Genomic DNA, 21,467 nt, shown 5'->3' with positions numbered 1-21,467 from the left:
TCAGCCACTCACACAGTGTCTTCAGGGCTATGCCAGTCCTAACTTCACCTTGAAGGTTAACAACGGGTCCACCCAAGCCTGAGTCCCTTAGAACAGTCTCGCTTTGATATCCAACCTGAGGCTACAAACAGCAATTCCAGATCCTCTACATCCAAAGGAGCAGTGTACTCTAGTTTACCAGTTTTACCTTAAAAAGTAGATTTATTAAAGAAGGATTTAAACTAGAAATGAGAGAGTGGTGGAAACAAAGTTATAAATACAACACAAAATCATAAAACTTGAACCTAGATCAATGCTTATCAAGTTACCTTTCCCATCTCATAAAGTAGATTCTCCCAGCCCCCACAAAGTTCAGTCTGTTGCAGAGATAGCTGGTTTCTCAGGATCCAAATGTTCATAAAAGGAGACCATGCTCCATCAGGGGTTATCTCAGTGCATGGACACAGAGTACTTCTCTCGCCACTGTGTTATACAGAAACAACCTTTTGTTTCCATTCACAGATCAGGCAAACCGCTGTCTTGTAAAGTTTCTTTTTTACCTTTAAGTGGCTTTGATTGTCTGTCATAGCCTTTGATGGTTTCCCATTCAGAGTCTTAATATTGCACAAGGCTAAACCATTGAACCTTGCATTGCATCCCCAACCAGACAGGGTGGGGTGACAACTCCTCCTTGCCCAAATGGGCCATCACATTATCTTCTAGTGACTAATTTCTACTTTAAGTACATAAAGCATATTTTCAGTACATTATTCCTTAAATGTTACCTGTACATACATCTCACGATTATGAATCTTGACAAATTACGAGTTTTCTGTAGATAGAGGGTATCCATAAAGAGTAAAATGAAGGGTAAGACATTTGGTGTAGTGAGTTTCTCAGATCTGAGGTGAGAGTTGTTCACAAAGAACAGGGGACCCTTTCCTAAGGGGTTTTTGTGTCAGAGACCCTTACTCCACTTAAAGGGATGACTAGCAGGATAGAGGGCCAAGGATTCAAAGTCATAAGAGTTCAGAGAGGAAGCCCTATGCCTGCACTTTTCAGCTGAAAGCACTCTAAGATGACCACTAAGGCAGCAGGCTGAGAGTTAATTCTAAAATGGCTACCTGGGGTGCACAAGATTTTGACTCCAAAATGGTCACTATGACCCTGCCATAAAGGGAAGAAGGGGCAGTAGCAGGAAATTGATTTCCTCTGTGCCATTACTGGTTGTTAGCACCCCTCAGAAATAGATGGGATGTCCTGACCACAACACGTGCAGTAGTGGGGGGAAGAGAGGAGGGAAGGAGGAGTCCTTGGCAACATATGTAGCCCCATCATGATTCTTTGGCTGGTGGAGGGGAGGGGAGGGATGATGACGGTGCCAGATCAGTAGGCTGGAGCTCCTGAGACCTTTGTAGTTCACCTAGTGATGGGGCATGGTCTATGCCAGTAGCCACATATTAAACTCCTGGTATCAACACCTGTCCTCTCTGGGTCTCTTGTTAGTTTGTAGATACTGCTGGGCTGTCCTATGGGGCATGCTGGCAGCCTGCTTTGTAACTGCAGGAGTACCAATACTAGTGGAATAAAAGGAACTCTTTCCTCCTTCAGTGAACTCAGCCAAGGATGCTGTGCACAGACCCTGTGTCATAAATATAAAGGGAAGGGTAAACCCCTTTGAAATCCCTCCTGGCCAGGGGAAAACTCCTCTCACCTGTAAAGGGTTAAGAAGCTAAAGGTAACCTCGCTGGCACCTGACCAAAATGACCAATGAGGAGACAAGATACTTTCAAAAGCTGGAAGGAGGGAGAGAAACAAAGGGTCTGTGTCTGTCTGTAGTCGTCTTGGCCGGGGATAGACCAGGAATGGAGTCTTAGAACTTTTAGTAAGTAATCTAGCTAGGTATGTGTTAGATTATGATTTCTTTAAATGGCTGAGAAAAGAATTGTGCTGAATAGAATAACTATTTCTGTCTGTGTACCCTTTTTGTAACTTAAGGTTTTGCCTAGAGGGGTTCTCTATGTTTTTGAATCTAATTACCCTGTAAGATATCTACCATCCTGATTTTACAGGGGGGGATTTCTTTATTTCTATTTACTTCTATTTTTTATTAAAAGTCTTCTTGTAAAACACTGAATGCTTTTTCATTGTTCTCAGATCCAAGGGTTTGGGTCTGTGGTCACCTATGCAAATTGGTGAGGCTTTTTATCCAACATTTCCCAGGAAAGGGGGGGTGCAAGTGTTGAGAGGATTGTTCATTGTTCTTAAGATCCAAGGGTCTGGGTCTGTAGTCACCTAGGCAAATTGGTGAGGCTTTTTACCAAACCTTGTCCAGGAAGTGGGGTGCAAGGTTTTGGGAAGTATTTTGGGGGGAAGGACGCGTCCAAACAGCTCTTCCCCAGTAACCAGTATTAGTTTGGTGGTGGTAGCGGCCAGTCCAAGGATAACGGATGTAATATTTTGTACCTTGGGGAAGTTTTGACCTAAGCTGGTGAAGATAAGCTTAGGAGGTTTTTCATGCAGGTCCCCACATCTGTACCCTAGAGTTCAGAGTGGGGGAGGAACCGTGACACCCTGCCCTTTCCCTACTTTGCTTTTTGGCCATGACCAATGCTAATCTGGAGGGAGATTTTAGTTAAAGTCCCCATGGTGCTCCAGGCAACTGTGAAGTGAATTTTAATGGCCCTTCCCAAGGCAATAGCTCTGCATTACAAAGTGGAGAGCAGAGAAAAAAGACTGTAGGAAAAAAGGGAAAAAGAACAGTTAATCATGGTATGGTCATTCTACAGAGCACCTGAGTACACTGCTACAACATTAGAGGCAGGGCAAATTCTGGCAGGGCTCTGTAATGGGAGGAGTTATCTGGAGTGAGTCAGTCCAGTCAATCAAAAACATCTGACTCTGCTTCCTGCAGCACAGGGGGACTGACAAACTAATCACTACTGAATTTATGGACCGACATTGGTCTTGAGAGGCATAGTTGCCCTTGTGTCATGTGGTCAAAGGCAGATAGCTCCCATAGCTCTCAAGACATCTGCAGAAGGTTGAAGCATTGACACAAGACCTAGTGCCTCTGCCTTAGTCCCTAAGAGCTTGTCTACATTGGAAACTATACCGTTTTAACTATACTGGTATAGTTTAAGTGATATTAATACCTTAGTGTGGACATAGTTGTACCAATATACAGATACTGTACAGAAAGGGGATCACCACCGATATGTCACCTTCAGACCAATATAACTGCATTCATACTATGGCTTTTGCCATTATAGCTGGTCACTTAAAAAAAAAAGAAGAGAGACCCCTAACTGAAATAGTTAGACTATTAAAACTTTCAAGTTAAGACCAGACTTAAGGCTTCCCCTTCCTTTCTGGCACCATGGCTCCCTCTTGATTAGTTCAGGGTCCTAAATCTTCTGTTTGCAGTACTGGAAATGAGATGAGGAGTAAGGGCATGTGGGCTCCCACCTACCTCTAAAAAATTTAGGCCAAACTGGTATGTTTTTTGTCCCTTTTTCTGCAACCAAAAGTGTAGAGGACAGAGGACTTCTTTGAATGCATACCTTCAGGCTAACAAGGACATTTAAAATTTTAAAAGGTCTCTTTTAAAATGTCATGTGTGGGATTACTTAAGTGCTGCAATCTATAAACTTTTTTGTACATCTTCCAGAACCCAAATGTTTGATGCCTGAAAACATTCAAGTTTTCCTTTGTATCTCTGGTATATTGAATATAATGCACTATAAAGCTCAGTAGGCAATAATGAAACTGAAAAGCAGGCTTCCCCTCCATCAGTTTGCCATTTCCACAGACATTATACTGCAGAACTTATATCCCATTAACTTTTGCTTAAAATATATTTATCAGACCCAAAGATATTCCATTTTTTTTTTTAAACTTGGTCATTGCTCCACACACCCCTACTTTTTAGTTTCAGGGCTTAATGATGTCTCATTTTTCTAACACAAAAAATGGATTATTGAAGTAGTCAAATCTGCTGCCTCAGTCATTTTAAGACTAGCATCCATTCATGAACTCTTTAAAAAAAAATGCCCAAAGTACTTTTTGAAGGTAGTTAGTGAAATATTTGACAGCTATATTATTTATAAATTAAAAAGTTACCAATTTTTGCAATTTTAAAATTGGTTCTAGTGTGAGAAATTTCTAGAAAGCTGTATAAGAGCGTATAATGTTAGGAGGCTATTCTCTTAGTGTTACACATGGGAGTTTTTGAAAAAAGTCAGAAGCCTAGTGTCTACATTTAAAGCACTACAGCAGCGCCTACACCTCTGTCTACAGTATAAATCAGAGGATTAAATCACAGCAGTCTAAAGGCCAAATTTCTCTAAGAATTTAGGACATTGATCTTTCATTCTAAATTTGGAGAGAAAAACCTAAATTGTTGGCAAACTAGGAAAGTACATCCAGTCATTATCCTTGTATATACATAGAGCAAAACCAAATCTATTCCTTGGTGCCTAAGCAACCAACCAATTCCTAAACCAGTAGTTATACTTATTGTGGGTTATATCTACAGTATTTGTGAATCTGTGTTTAGGATCTGTATCCTAATCAGATTAGGAAGCATTTCCAAAGCACCAAGTACAGAAGAGGTTGCCAGAAGCAAGTCAGGGCCTTCCAGCCCTGTTTTGTGCCTAGCAGCCCCAAAGGGCCAACATTGCCCTCTGCTATCACCAAGGTTTAGGAAAAACAGACATCTTATGGTGGCAGCTTGGAAGGAAGTGTTGTAGGGGCCTGTCCTGCCCATTCCATCTAGGGAATAGCAACCATAGTTGGGTTTGCCAAGTGAAGACTATTTAAAAGATCTGAGGGTTTCCATAATGTGGCTGCTTTAAGGAAAAAAATGAGATGTGCTCGTCTTCAAAACTGACCATTTACACTTATACATTCTTCCTTCATATCTTCCTATGTTTGTACAGCATTAGCAAGTGTTGGTCATTATCGTAAGGAAAAATCATTGGGCATTTAAAAAAACACTTCTCCAGGACTGCATATTTTTATTGTACTCTGCAGTTAGATAAAAACCATCTCAGCATAGTTGTCTAATGTTAAATGAGGTCTAGTATCAAGTGATCAGGTTTCTTAGTTAGAAACAGGAAAACCACCTGTCAACAATCTACCACTTCAAATTTGAAGACCCATCAATACAGAAAAATGGTCAGAGTAGCCATCTAATTAGAATAACTAACATCTATTAAAGTACTAAGGTGGATTGCTCTTATGTACTTGGATCATATGACGACATACACTGCTAGGAAGTCAACTATTTCATCCCTTTCCCAATGCCAGATTGCTCAACAGTACATTTTCTAACTATTTATTGAGATTGTCAGTCCATTGACTGAGGTGCTTAAAACCAGTTTTTTCTAAAAGTGGAATACTCACAGTATCATAGAAGACAGAAGTTACCTTTTCTTGAACTAATGCCCTTCTTGTAGTTGTACCCTTCATAACAAGCTAAACAATATACCTTCTCCAACCTTGGTGTTTACACTAGTACAAGTAGACAATTACATCCTCTCAGTAATGTTGCACGCTAAACAGTTCTTCCCTTCACTTGGGCATTTGTCTTCTGAATTTACATTTAGAGGTTTTAACATGTAAAATAAGTACACAATGAATATACATAGCATAAAAATTAGCCAATAGCTCTGGCCTCAGTCATGTCAGTCTCCATTGAAGGCTAGGTTGGAATATGAACATTCATGCTTTTGGAAAAGGTTACTTTATAAGGAAATTCAGTTTTCATAAACCATGATATGATGCAACATGCTACACTGCAATGAGAATGTGAAATGAAAGCTTAGGCTGTTAGACCAGCTCTAAGTGGTATTACAACTCTAAAATCAGCAGTATGGTTATTTCAGTACCAGTACAATTAAAATAAAGAGGTCTTAATACCCAACATCCCATATGCCTGAATTTGGGTTCATTAGTAGAGCAGACCAGATATCGTACCTGTTTGTTCCAAAAACAGAGAAACTGACACTTCCTGTACTGCTGAGGATTTCCTCAGTGGGTACACCTATCTGCTACAAGCTAGTATCCAATAGCTTGAGCTACTGCACTGGGACAGGGCAGACAATTAAGTAGCCACATTCACCTTCCCAAAGGCCTGGCCCCTGCCATGCTAAGCATGACTCTTGCATAAAAGAATTTCAGCAATAAATTAGACCTGTGTGGTAATGCAAAGCTTTATGTAAATTGTTTTAAAGCATCCATCCACACATGACTTAAGCAATTTTCAAAAATTTACACAATCTTTCCACGTTTTTGGTGTGATTTTTTTTAAAATCACATTCATTGGGGTAGCACATTTGGTTTGCAGTTAATTTTATCTAAAGTGCTATGTTAAGCACCTGTTTGCTTTCTTTAAATGAAAAATTTTCATATATACTCAAACCTCACCTGTAACAAGCTTACATGTAGATTAAATGTGATTGGATGGAGCAGTGTGTGAGATCCCACACAATATACTCTGTTATCTTACAAGTCCTGGGGATGGGCATTTGTCTGAGAAAGGGATGGAAGTGATGTAAACTATAGCTGTCAATTAGGGATTTTTGAGAAACACCACATGAATTTAAACTCGTGAAATTTAATTCAAGTGTCCCATACTTCCTCAGATAACCCCTTAGTCATACTAACCCATGACATCACTGACATGTTTTCACAAACTGTTCTTGATGGCATAAATATAGTTAGGGTTCTCTATCCACAAACTCCCAACCTGAATTCTCTTCAAATATCCATGTGCAAATCTCTACTTCTCAGGATCAGAAGGTAACAGATCTCATTATGCTTTCTACTTTAAATTCCAGGGTTGGAGAAACGGTACTTTTCACTTTTTTAGTGTGGTTCCTTTTGGCTTATACGAATATGGATTATCCTCATCTTGGGATGTGAAGCTCCCGAGCAAGCCCTTTCCCCATGTCATAAGAACAAGCAGTGACAATAAGCAAGCACATGCAGAATCAGTAGACTGGATGGACGACAACTTTTATCTCAGTTTCCATTACAAGTTCACATGTATTATCCATTGGTGAAGGCTGCCTCTTTCCAACAAGTTACCATGTGCCATGCACACCAACCTGTGGCTCCTTTGCATAGTTGGGAAGGGCAACTCTCACAGCCCCATATTTGAAATCCACATTTAGGTAAAGATCCCAGGGAAGGGCCCAGTGGAAATGCTCCTGTTTTCAAAGGTTTGGATAAAATGGTGCTGTACAGTATACTAGTTATGTGGTCCCAGAGATCCATTGGAAATAGATTCGTAGGCAAAGCAGCCAAAAAAAAAAAAAAAAGCCTTTGAGTTCACAGCTAATGCTCTCCTCCTTCCCTGTAGACATGATGTTGGTGTTATATGCTGAAATAATCTGGCCACCAAGAAAATTAGTTTGTATTCCATCTGCTACGATTTTCTCACGCAAAGAAGCCATCTTAAATTGGTAAATGAAAGCCAAACAGGTTAGAAATATACAGACTTAAGGCACATAGAAAAAAAAAAAGTCCACAGAGCAGAAACTAGTTGCAGCTCTTCCCCCATCCATAAGACAGCCTCGGGTTATCCAGTAACTCAAAACCCAATGAACTATAACAAAAGGAATTATTTCCCTCTGTACATGATTTTATTATTTACATAATACAACATAGCATAGATGCTGGGTAGCATGATTATGTGCAATACATAAATATGAACTATCTGTACACATTTGTATATCTAATAACTCAGAACTGGAGGACAAAGTTAAAGCAAAAAACCTGATGCTTTTAATAGTGAAGTAAAAACTAAGACTGAACACTGCAATAAAAATCAGAAGTAGAGCCTTGTGTACATAGTTAACTATTTACAGATGAGAACAGGCATTACCACAACACTAGTCTAAACTGTACTGGTTTATATAAAAAACAAGTTTCATACATCACAAAAAACTTCCATTATAACACAGAAGTGATATTACCAGACAAGCATCAGTGAAGTATACTGCCTCTTCTAGAGTTATTGTACAATGCTGTAGATAATGCAGCCCATGCAATACACCCAAGAACACTACAGTCCTACACCCAAATACAATTAAAAATGATAAAGCAGCCCTCAGAGTGGTGCCAGGTACCACTCAAGTCTACAGCAGCCACGTTGGGTATGGTTTTCCATGCAGAATGGTGCCACCTTATTTTATTTAAGAAACTGTTAAATAAAAAAGCTCTTATTCTCTTGAACCCAACATGAAGATACATGAAAAATTAAACTGCTCCAACATCTTTGCAACTTAGATTCCAACATATTGTTACTTGATATAGCTGCTGTGGTAAATCTAAAAACAAATAGCTTTTTTTCTTTTGTAAATAAAAATCTTACAGCATTCTGCTACACAACATTTTTAGCTATGCAAGAGTAAAGCAGACAAACCTTCTGTTGCAGGCCAGTTCATGAAGTTTTTAAGAGGGCATTTCCTTTGGGAACCTGTTCTGAACTATATAATGTAGTCATTTCCAGGATCGTTCACACCCTTTAAGTATCAATTTCTCACTTTTCCTGCTGCATTTATTAAACATTAACTATATCTTAAATATGGCACCAACACTCCTCTATGTAAGGTGGATCCCCCATGTGAGCTCACATTCTGCTTCAAAACAATGAACTGTGGAAATTAAAGATAGGAGAAGATTTAACTATGGTAGAAGTAGACTGCCAACTTTTTTCTGGTGTATCTTTTTCCCCCAAACAGGCACATAACACTAGCTAAAGATGATCTACCTCAATTACATTCCCAAAAGGCAGATCTGCTGCAGACATGCAGATTTGATACATTTGTTTGGCACACGTGAACTAGACAATTTGTCCTCTGTGCATTTATAACGTTCTGTGCAGGTCTTAATTAATCCAATTTTATTCTGGGGAGGGCATATACATTTTAAAAGGGCTGTATCTATCCAATTCTGCCTGTAACAAACACCCAAACATCCTGAAATATCAGTAAGACAGACAAGACTAAAGTAAAACTCTGGAGAACATCAAAAGAAAATGGCCATGCACCTGCTCTTTAATGTTTTCCTAGGATATATTAAAATAAAAACAAAGTCAGTCTTTTCACAAGTAGTTTAGTTTATATTCTCTGGATTTTTTCAGCCACAACAACTGGATTTTCTTTCCTGATTTTAGCTGCAGCTTCTGCTTTGTAGTCATATGGGCAGTTGTGCTTATCAGAGTAACGGTGAAGTCCACAAAACAAGTTTCCACATCGGCAGTCAAACCCTGTACAAACAAAAGGAAGCAGTGTCACTTTCAGCTCTAGCTAAACTATGATTTTAAAGCTTAGTCACTACAGACAAAGAACCAAGTATTTACTACAACTATTCTGTAAGAGCAATACATGAAAAAAGAAAGATTCCATGCATTTCAAAAAACACAGCTGTTTCACAGGGTCTCATCCCAATGAATTCTGAAATGCTTCCTACCCAAAGTGAGTTTTAGAAAATACCAAATACAATGTTCCATCCAGAGGACTAGTAAATGCAAATGCTAGTCAACAAAAGCTGTTAAGTATTGACAAAGCCTTTTCATATACCTGTAAGGCCAACCTTCTTTCTGCACATGAAGCATCTGTTCTTCTTTGGTTTGGGCAATTCAGGAGCACTCTCTTCATTCTGAGAAGTACTGGGCTGAGATACTGATGGACTTGGTTGAGTAACAACTATGGAAAAAGCAAAAAAATAAAACAAACTGAAATGAGGGCTCCAGATTAAATTTGAATAATTCAACAACGAGCATTTGTTCAAGAATGTAGGTACAGCCCAAGACACTGCATTCCTTTCCCAGAAACTATGCAAAATTCATAGCATATACAATACCACGTTTAAGGTTTTATATTAATACTGAAATCTTTAGCTATAAACCTACAGCTGTGTTTATTACACCACGTGCTAGTAAGTCAGGAATATGGCCACTTCACCATTTAAATGCAAAAATGGAGAGAAGGGTAAGCGTTATTTAACCTACCTTCATAAAGAACTATGAATAGAAAGTATCATAAGTTCATGGTAAGTGCTATGTAAGTCATAAGACCTACTTTGAATATCAATGTATACAGGAAAGTTTAAATTTAAGGTCACATGGTAAACCAAGTATATAGTTGTGTTTGTTAGTATTCCTTTGAGAGATTCCCCCCAGTGTTTAATAGGTAAAGCACTGTGACCACCTACTCTTTAAACAATCTAAATTGTACATAAGTTTACTTGATTTCAGAAATAAAAAAATTGAAAAACCCTAAAAGCATTGAGCTATAAAATACTTACTGCACAAACAACACATTCCAGATTAAAGCACTACTGTTTGTAATAAAATGAGATTAATATGGGTTTTCCAATCTAACAATAGCCAGATGAGACTGTAGTGCTTCAGTGTAGACACTACCTACACCAATGGAAGGGATTTTCTTGTCAGTGTAGGTAATCCATCTCCCCAAGAGGTGGTAGCTAAACTGATGGAAGAATCCTGTCAACCTAGCATTGTCTACACAGGGACTTAGGTTATCTTAACTACACTGCACAGGGGTATGGATTTTTCACATCCCTGAGTCACAATTACGCCAACCTAATTTTCTAGTGTAGGCCAGACCTAAGACTGCAACAGCAGCTACATTTCTGACTATTACATCATTGGTTCACACAGTTCCCTGCTATGAGCTCTATTCTCAGAGAGAGAAGAGTTACCTTTGCCTACGAGAGTGCTCTCCACTTTCCCATACGAACACTCCTACAGTAATTTAGAAAAGAGCAACAGCCCACATTTATGCCAAACCTAGACATTCTTGTATTACAGTAAATTCAGTATGGCAGTAAAGGTAGCATAGCTAAACTGACTCATTCTAAAGCTAGTTTTCAGTGGTTTCTCCCATGAACATTTGGGGTCCCGGTTGAGTCTAGTTTCATTTAAGAAGCTTTTCTTGGACTGTAAATCCAAAAGTGCAATGTAGTTTTACAAGGGTCAAGACTCTGTGACTTTAATGCAAACCACCCCTTTTAAATGATTAAACATGTCTTTTTTTAAGGTTCCCCTTCACACCCAGTAAGTCTGACGAAGGTATGTTTTGACTTCGTTTAAACAAACACTTAGACATCTGAAAACAACATGCTAAGCATATACATCACGTTCAGTTCCCACCCTAAACAGTTTACAGTCTAGATGAATGATAAAATTAAACAGATGGAAACAGATAAAAGTTTCAGTTACTTGAAAGACTAGGACATGTAGATGCAGGTAAGCCCTATTTGCTTACCCTTTCTTGATAGACTGTTTATGGAGTGTTACACATTCTCTCCCCAACTCTGACATCTACAAGCTTCTGGGAGAGATTGCCAGGTGCCATAATCCGAAGAGCCTACAATACACAGATACTCAAAATATCTTCATCCCAAATGCTAGTAATAGCCACACTACTTGTCACAGTACCTGGATATATTTATTTCTGGAGGAGCAGCTAGCTGAAGTTCAATCTTGGAAAAACTGAAGTGATGGTGGGTAGAGGGAAATAATGAGAATATCAACAAGTTTTTTTCCAACAGAATTCTCTTTCCTAATGTCATGAAATGGTATGTGGTTTTGGAGTTCAAACTAGACCTCCAAATAGCAACAGGAGCAAGAAAAGCACCTTTCTATCTATAGCTCGCCAGAAGACTGCATCCTGTCAGGCACAAGTCTGACCCACGCCATGGTATTCCATGCATCTGTGACCACAGACTGTTGTATTTGGGCACGCACCCACAAATCCACATGCGATAAAAGTTGAAGGACATGACACTAGTGCTCAGGTCTCTAATGACTACCCACTAAGTTTAGTATTTATCCTCAAGATGCTAAATGGGCTTTGACCAAATCTGTTCAAAGGCCATCTTTTTTCTTTGTGATCATGAACCCTCCAAACAACTGTGATACTTGCAGACTATCGAACTTAAACAGGACAAGATTAGTGAGAGGAGCAGCCAAAGCCTTTTCAGCAAGCCTGCCCAGTGATGTTCTCTTAAAGAGTGGCAGATGACAATAAACCTAAATCTGGTCATGACTTAAGATGAACAAATCCTCTCTCCTTGATACAGTGTTATCATAGACTATTTCCCCCAGGATTTTCCCTCCTCCTGTTCTGAGGAAAGAATCTAAGAAATCCTAGGTGCTGCCAGATGGAAGAAGAAAAGAAAGACGTGAACAGTCTACACATAAGTTATTCAGTTTTGAAGAGTGCTCAGATACTATAGTAGGCACAATATAAAGACTTGATAAAAAACAAAAAATTAGAGGGAGGCTAGATTCTATGGTCTGGCAAAACTGGCTTTAAGATACCCGTTGAATGGCCATATGTAGAGTTTAAGGAATACAGACTGGAGACAAAACACTGGAGCAGAGAGCAGTTTTCCTAAAGAGCCAAATACGCTGGAAGCGTGCCAGGGAAAAAAAAAAAAAAAAAATCAACCTAAGGTTTTCCAGGTATTTACATGTACTTCCAGTATGCAATTTCTGTTCCTTTCCATCTAAACTGCAAAAAAAATCCTGGCTTTTGAGTTCCACAGAGGCATTTGCTATTAGCCTGGTAATTAATAACAAATATTTTAAATTAAGAATGGTTATAAGCAACTTTCGCCATGCAGCTTCTGTTAGCATAGAAAGACTAAAGTATTCTTTTGCATAGCATAGTTTTTGGTGTCGATTGTCATTGTTCATCCCCAATGAGATCAGAAGCTTACAAGTTATCAGTTTCAAAGAGGACTTCTGCAATTTGGTAACTAATTTTAAATGGTTAAGAATTTTCAATTTGACTCACTTGCCACACTGTCATTACTACCTTATTTTACATATACTGTTTCCTTCCTCATTGGCACTCTCAGACATGACCTCAAGATGCATTGTTAAAAAGGGACACGACTAAGTTACAGGAGATAATCTGAAACTTGCATAGCTTATAAAAGTCTCCTTAAACTCTGTACACACCCCAAAAAGCATCAGAGCAATACATACACTTGTATTTATCAATCCATGTCACAGAATCATATTACTGATACACCTCTTTTACATCCCAAATAGCCAGAGCCAAAGTATGAATACAAAACAGTTTAATGCAAGACATCAAAGCAGCTCAAACAGGAAAAAAAACCTAGACAGAAATAAAGGGCTAGTTAATGTAATCTTCCTGCGACTCTTCACCTTCAGATTTTTCCAGTTTTGAAAAATGGTAATTTTGTCTAAGTATCACAGAAAAAATAGTTTAAAACTATGGCAGCATTTACAAAACAAATACCAATTTTATAAAGCTATTTAAATGAAGTGTTTTGAAGGACACATACCAAATGGGAGAAAGGAAAAGACAACATTAGTGTTAGTAGCTGTAGAATAATATACACATTATTCAAACTTGTGTGTGACAGTTTAACAAAAATATTGGTTCAAGAACTTGGTATCTGTTGGTGTAGACCTGCTTTTCACAAAGAAGTTAATGCTCTAACTTTTCTTTAAATAATACCATTGTAAAGTATCTGTAACCTTCCCAACGTAAAAGTACAACTTCTAAAGCATCCGCTTGGATTATGAACATAATATGGCCCAACGATTAAGTTCACTCCAGTTCAAGAACAATGGATCAATTATTCCACAGGTGCTTGATCAGTCCGTCCTTCAACAGACTTGTCTGTCACATGCATTAAACTAAGAGCACAGCCCTGGGACAGAGTTATAAAAGAAATATATAGTCTTAAAAATTTTTAGCCAGTAAGCTCAAGTAATTATTTATCCTCCAAAAATGCTGTGTTTCCTTCTCTAATATGGCTGAATACAAGAAGCCATATTTATGTCCACAAGCCAACAGAAATTTGAGACAAAGGTTCTCCTAGATTTTCAACAGAGGTTTCTATCATTTTAGCCCTGTAAGGGAAAAGAACCGGAGGGCTAAAATTACAATTCTAAAAACAATAGTGTACAATTCTAAGTGTTTCAAAATTTAAACTGAAAGTTTAAGAGCCGAACTTGCTCTCTTGTCAGAGTCTTCAATGGGAATTGTGTGCATGCCCAAAGGTGAAATTTAGCCCCAGCTATTTTTCTCTGCACTACAAACGTACACTCAAATATTCAGAACCACCACCTTCAGTTTTTAATATTTTTCCTAGGACAGTATTATGATGGTGAGGGAAGAGACGGTAAAATATAAACTGTCAACTTCTGCTAAAATCCACTAGTTGTATTCAAAGTTAATTTGATGGCACACCTGGCTCTGTTGTCTCTGTTTTCGGTGTTACTTTTTCCTCTCTTGAAATGCTCATTTCTGTCATTTGCTGTGTTACGGGCAAGGCGGCAACAGGTACATTTCTGTTACATTCAATGAGAAAAAGCAATTCATGTTAGTTTTGAGTTTACACTAAATGTATGTGTTGTCTAAACTCTACTTAAATATTCTCAGCAGTTTAAACTATTTGTTTTGCCACTACAGAGATAGCTTCTACCATATTTAAAGAAAGTAATGAAAGATGCTTCTTTTAATAATTACTTCACTCACTCTACAGCAGTATTTCTCAACAGCTGGTCCATGGACCAGTACCGGTCCCAAAGATCTCCCCAACACAGTTTAGGAAGGCAGCAAGCTGGTCCCTGGTATCAAAAAGGATGAGAAATACTGCTCTAGAAGACTGAAGAAGCCATGTAGCAAACTGCTGTTCAGCTAAGAATCAAGAAAGCGTTCTTGCAATATCCAGCCGTCTAATACCAAACATCGTATACCACTTACATCAGCAATCTTCAATTAAGTTCACAAAGCATCGGTCAATCATAGTTCTCCATGAGACAGTTTGTCAGCTATTTATTCCTCCAGAAACTAACTACAATGGTGATATCAGTTCACCTACACCATAGTTGTTTTAAGTATAAATCCTCTATTTGTTTTATGGATTTAACTCAGGTTAGCCTCAAAACAGTAATCTACAACTTACCTTAATTTGTCAGATGTGCTGCCAGCAGCACCTTCACAGTTTAAGCTAGCATCTACTCTCTGAACTGATACAGAGTCTGAGGTAGGACTGCTTGAACCACTGGCTGTTCCTATGCAATAGAAATTTGAAAGTTAAGTAAACGTGTAGAATATAAATTAATAACTACTCAAGCACACTTATGTATAATATTAGTTTAGCTGTTCTCACCCAATTACTTGATATTTGATTAGATTGCTGTGTCTTTAAAACTGCATGCCAATGAAATACAACTAAAGCGATCATCTAAATATATGGATCAAGTGCTCAGCAGAAACTTAGGGTGGGGCACCAAGTATAGTGTGTTGTCCAGAATGTACAAATCAACATAATTTTGTTTTCAGCATAGCCATTGCAGATGTTCCTGCCTCCAACATTTGTCCTACAATTCCTGCCATCTTCTCAGACATTTCTCCAAATAAAGAAGTTTACCCATTGGACTGATTCTGCCACTATTCTGCTGTCGTTGAAGATGCTCTTTGTAGCAGACGGAGCACATTCCATTTGTCCTAGGATTCCCATAAAATCCACAACCAGTACTACACAGCATGGGCCCTGGGGTCTGGTTCGTCTCCTGAGCCATCTCTGTGCTGTAAATAAAACCAGATAACTGCATTAAAAGTTGGCATGTAACCAAAATCGATCATAGTTTGTAGGAGACAGTCATTAGTATCTTTACATAACACAAATGTAGCCTTTGTTAAGAATGCTGATATTTGTAGAAAAAGTAAAGTTGCAGTAATGGAAAGCATAGATATTGTTATACCTTTCTAAAATCCTAGTAGAAAAATTTCAATGATATCACGTAGGTTGGAAGAAGGGTACATGTAATTATGCACCCTTATGAACAGATTCACTTCACTCATCACTGAGCAGTAAAAAAAACAAACCTGTGTCACTGTCACTCATTTTGAGTATTTTCTATTCCCGAAGTCAGATCCGCTGAATAAACCACACCAAATCTGTGTACACTAATCAATTCTGGAAATCAATATCATCTATTTATCAACAGACTAGGCAGCAAATAAACTGCCTTCACTGCTTATATGATATGCGGGTCCTGGATAATTTCAACTCAGAGTTAACAAATTGTATTTTGGCAATACACTCAATAAAGCAGAGTGGGGAAGTTTACTACAAGTACTAGCCAACGGTCAATTTCAATATGCACTTTTAACTATAGAAGTAATTTCCAAAACAGAGCAAGTCTTGTTTGTATGAAAGCTGACACTGTATGTTAACTGGCAGCAACATGTGTGCAGAATCTTCCATATACAGGGTCAGCAGGCATTCCTGAAACATCACGAATTTATTTTTCGGTGCTTTAAAAGTTGCATTTGCAACAAACTTGAACAGAACTCTTGCAAGAAACGCATTGGCTGCTAAAATACACCCATTTACACAGCCTACTCATTTCCATAAGCTCAGCAAAGTACTCTGGCTCAAGAATTTATAGAAAGGTACCCATGTTTGGCATTGGATAATAAAAGTCCTCACCTCTGCATAACAAACAGCAAAAATTAACAATACAAATACCTCACCTTCACTAGTGATTTATCTCTGCAATGCAAGTTTAGTAGAAAACCTGATATAGCAAGGAACCCTTGGCTCCCAAGAGCATTATTATAACAGGGGCACAGTATAATTAAGTGATCTCCTATAAATCCAGGGCAAATTAAAATATTAGACTGGGCCACTAGAAAAATTGTGTTTTAAAACAATACACCTTTTGGGGCACAATGAACTTTTTAAAACTTGGAGAGCTAGATATTTTGACAAAACAGCCTCTCCATATTAGTGTCTCCCTCTCTAGTTACATCCAAAGTGAATTACAGATATTTGAAAAGACTCATTTAAGGTTCACAGCAACCCAATATACATATGTTGATACACAGGTGCTTGCTATGGACCAAAACATAGTTCTGTAAATTAAAGGTCTGCGTCTCCCAAAGATAAGCCTTTCTTTAGGGATATTATAGTAGCTGAAACTACAGTGGAGTATCATATCACTGTGCGGCTCCAAGGGAGATTGAGGGCCCACTATGAGTAAGTACTGTAAATACACAGAAAATCCCTGACCCAGAAAATTTACAAACTAGATAAGGCACACCAAGGGGCAAAAAGGAACAGTTACATGTACCCTTTTTGGAACTGAAGCAAAGAAATTAGGTGACTTGCACAAGGTCACTCAGAAAGTTAGTGACATCTCTTGATCTAGATCTCTAGTTCATTACCTTGACAAGACCTGCCTTTTTGACACCTGTCATAGGCTTCTACCAAATTGTGGTTTTACAACCATTTTTCATTTATTTTAAGGACCCATGCAGATGGAACTGATCAGCTAAACAGCAGAAACAGTGGACTATACAAAGTACTGCCAGATGAACTAAAATACAGAAAATATTTTCTTCTAATCTATAGTAACTTTAGGCCCTACAATTTAGATATTCTGAGGATATAAGTGCTAACAAATATATCAGAGGGATAAATACCACGGAGGGAGAAGAATTATTTAATCTCAGTACCAATGTGGACACAAGAACAAATGGATATAAACTGGGCATCAGGAAGTTTAGACTTGAAATTAGACAAAGGTTTCAAACCAACAGCCTTCCAAGGGAAGCAGTGGGGGCAAAACACATATCTGGCTTCAAGACTAATCTTGATAAGTTTATGGAAGGGATGATATGATGGGATAGCCTAAATTTGGCAATTAATTCATCTTCAACTATTAGCTGTAGATATGCCCAATGGCCTGTGATGGGATGTTAGATGGGGTGGGATCTGAGTTACTACAAACAATTCTTTCCTGGGTGTCTGCCTGGTGAGTCTTGCCCACATGTTCAGGGTTTAGCTGATCGCCATATTTGGGGGTCGGGAAGGAATTTTCCTCCAGGGCAAATTGGAAGAGGCCCTGGGGTTTTTTTGCCTTCCTCTGCAGCGTGGGGCCTGGGTCACTTGTTGGAGGATTCTCTGCACCTTGAAGTCTTTAAACCATGATTTGAGGACTTCAATAGCTCAGACATAGGTTAGGGATTTGTTACAGGAGTGGGTGGGTGGGATTCCGTGGCCTGCATAGTGCAGGAGGTCAGAGTAGATTATCACAATGGTCCCTTCTGACCTTAAAGTTTATGATTCTAATTTTCATTAAGTGGTGTTCCTTTTAATAATTCTAAACATGTCAGCATCCATGAATGAGTCTCCAGTACTCCAACTTGCTCCTCTTAAAAATGAAGATATTGTAGACATGTTTTACCACTTGCTATTTAAATCTAGCTTTAGGTTTTAATTGTTGTTTTGAATATAATGTAAATACAAGCACTTTCATGGCTCCTGTCAGCACATTCTTTCCCTACTACAAATACATGCCCCTAATTAAAAAGGACAAATTGTTATTTTACAGTGACTGTTAAAGAAATTGCACCATTTCATTTTTCTTGTACCAGGTCCAAGTATCACTTGACTAACCATGTCCTTTAAAAGACTTCACCAGTATGAAGACAAATATACCTTCATCATCCCTTAATAAGTATTTATCAACCAGAAACTAAATTATGCTATTTGTACCTTTGGATTAATGTACTTGGAAGCTCAGATGACTATTTTCAGAGTAACAGCCGTGTTAGTCTGTATTCACAAAAAGAAAAGGAGTACTTGTGGCACCTTAGAGACTAACCAATTTATTTGAGCATAAGCTTTTGTGAGCTACAGCTCATGCTCAAATAAATTGGTTAGTCTCTAAAGTGCCACAAGTACTCCTTTTCCTTTTTGAGATGACTATGGGTTTCATAAACCTAACAGAAGTGCTTTGCTTGTCATACATCAGCAGTTCCCAACTAGGATGGGACCTCACAATTTAGCAGTCATCCACTTAATGTCACACATTCAGTTCTGTCTTTCCCTTAGAAAACCAGCTTATAATAGCATCACGTGTGCCTGCTTTCCTTAATATTTCTCAGAAGCTTAGGTCACATGGGTGAATGCATTAGCTTCCGCCTGTCACAAGGCTGCAATGTGACAGGCTGAGCAAGAGGCTCAGACACACAACCTCGTCAACAGGGGCCTCTGAAATCAGCTTCTATTTATATCTCAAAAGGTTGCCAACTCCTACACAACCCACAGAACTGAAGCAGCAAAGCATACACCCACTGTAATGGAGAAATATAAAATCCAATTAACAGGATGATTACAGCTTCCTCTCTGAAGAGAGAGAGGGAGACATTCTTAAATTATACTTAGAAAATGCAGCATCATGGGCTAGTCATCTCAAACAGCCATTACCATTTTTAACATACAGCATAAAGACAAAACAGCTGAGTATGATCTGAGGCCCAAAAGATGACTGCTGTTGCACTGCCTTTGCACACACACACATACAGTACTCAGCATTTTTGGGTGGGTGGTTTCAACAGAAGCATTTGCCTGCATATCAGTTTGTTCCTTTTTAGGTGGAAGGAAGACACTGATTAAAAGGTTAAGGTTCTTGTTCGCTGGTTGTTTCCTTTTACAGGAAGAACTATGTTTTGCAACTTGCATTAGCTCAGCTAGCGATTCTATTACAATAACCCGGATAGCTACTAGTTACACAAGTTAAACCAGGGCAGGAAAATACTTGATAACTATATGCTGAAGACTACATAGGAGGTATTTTGTTGTGAATTACAACTAAACTCAAGGCCACTTTAATAACATAACAAACAATGAATTTGGAGTGGGCTTCACAAAATACCATAAAACAGCAGCAATGAACTTTAGTTCTCCACGCAAAAGTGCTTTTTTAACCAAACTGCAATATTCACACCAGATACATTCACATTTTTAAACGGGTTTAGGGAGGGGGAAAGGAGAACAGAAAAAACAAAGCTATACCGAAATCAATACTAAACCCAGGGATGGGAATTGCGTCAATGATAGGGCAGAAAGGGACGGCTGACCTAAATCTCTATTTATCCTGACATCCTCCTCCAGAGGAGACCCCCAGAAGCGGGATTGACCCAGGGCATTTTGCGCTTTAGAAAGGGAGCTGAGGCGCTCCCTAGATACGCGGAGAATATGGATCGAAACGGACAAAGACAAAACTGAGCCAGGCCAGAAAAACAAAGGCAAGGGCAGGGCGCCCCCAGCCTCCCGCGGCAGGAGCCACCCGCCGGGGGTAGCGCTGTTCAAGCCCGAGCCGCGAGAGCGGCAACGTGCCTTGTTCCTCGCCCGGCCACCGGCAGCCCCAGGCCTGCTGGGCCCCTCTCAAAAGCCCCGAGTCACGCCGCCCAGCCGCTCGCTCGGTGCCGCCGGCCTCCTCAGCCCCTTCCGGCTCTTTGTTCTTCCCAGCAGCCGCGGTCCGCCGGCTAAGGGCCCCATTCGTTACCCCCCTCCCCGCGGCCGGGCCCTCTGCTCGGGGGCTGGGGGCCCTTCTCCCCGGACAGGCGGGGGAGCCTAGCTCGGGTTAAGGGCCGGAGCGTTTCGCTAGCCCCATCCCCCCGCGCGCTGCTCGGCCCCTCCACACCCACGAAGGCCGGCCGGCCGGCCGAGACACAAAGGCCGCGGGGCGCCACTGACCTGCTCGAAGAGGCCGCTGGCGAGGGCCCCGGGCGAGTGGTCGGTTCTGCTGAGGCCAGACAAAGGCGCCGGCGGGTGGGGGGAGGGGTGGCTGTCCCGGCGCGAGCGGGGGCAAGTCCCGGCCCGGCAAGGAGCTCGCGCCGCCGCGGCTCCTCTCCTTTGTTTCTGCAGCAGCGCGGAGCGAGACGCGCCGCGCGGAGGAGGGGTGGGAGCGGGGGAGGCGGATCCTGCTACACAACGCGCGCCGGCTCGCGCTGCTACTGCTGCGCCGCGAGGCTCCGGGGCCGGACGGAAGCGCCGCCGCACGCGCAGAAACCGGCGCTGGGGTGGGTGGGTCGGTCGGTCGGTGCCGCCGCGCGCTGTTCCGGGAGGGAGGAGGCTGGACTCGAAGCGGCCGCTCAGAGCCAGCGATGACGCTGCAGCTGCGGCCGGCGCCCGCGCTCTCTGGAATCACAGTGGCGCGCGGGTGGCGGTGGGGAGGAAGAGAAGGCGAGGCAGGAAGGGGCGGGGGTCTTCGTGACGTCACCGAAGCCGTGGAGAGAGGAGGGTGGGGGCCGTGTGCAGAGTGGCGAAGTCGTCATCTCACAGACATCGTCACGATGGAGGAGGGGCGGGATCAGGGGTGTCCGCGGGAAGGGGGCGGCGGGGTGAGCACGGGGCAGTGCGGCCATGGGTACTGAGTTTGCGAAGTGCATGGGGCAGGGACAGCGATGGGGGGCAGGGTTTGCGCAGTACGTAGGGCAGGGGTGGCCATGGGGCTGGCCTTACCCTGAGGTGAACTGAGGCGGCTGCCTCAGGTGCCAGAGTGTGGGGGTGGTGCCATGAGGAGCTAGAGTGTAGAAAATTTTATCTGTTGCTGGTGCATGTGTATTCCCTCTGCTCTAGATGCACAGAGATGGTGGAGTGCTGTG

At 40.7% G+C, this 21,467-nt stretch overlaps 1 protein-coding gene across 1 annotated transcript; it reads right to left on the bottom strand.

Moving 5' to 3' along the window:
- Nucleotides 1-9,023: 9,023 nt before the first annotated feature.
- ZFAND5 (zinc finger AN1-type containing 5) lies at nt 9,024-21,021 on the bottom strand. The gene is made up of 6 exons (XM_084629093.1): nt 20,557-21,021; nt 15,436-15,593; nt 14,968-15,076; nt 14,250-14,350; nt 9,570-9,695; nt 9,024-9,256 (listed from the first exon to the last, which is right to left on the bottom strand). Exons 2-6 carry the CDS (start codon nt 15,584-15,586, stop codon nt 9,108-9,110), a joined length of 636 nt encoding a protein of 211 aa, XP_084485219.1. The 5' UTR covers nt 15,587-15,593; nt 20,557-21,021; the 3' UTR covers nt 9,024-9,107.
- Nucleotides 21,022-21,467: the final 446 nt, after the last annotated feature.

This window comes from Lepidochelys olivacea (genome assembly GCF_965140295.1).
Source record: "Lepidochelys olivacea isolate rLepOli2 genome assembly, chromosome: 5".
In the NCBI taxonomy this organism is placed as follows: Eukaryota; Metazoa; Chordata; order Testudines; family Cheloniidae; genus Lepidochelys; species Lepidochelys olivacea.
This window is presented reverse-complemented; position numbering and strand designations above follow the sequence as displayed.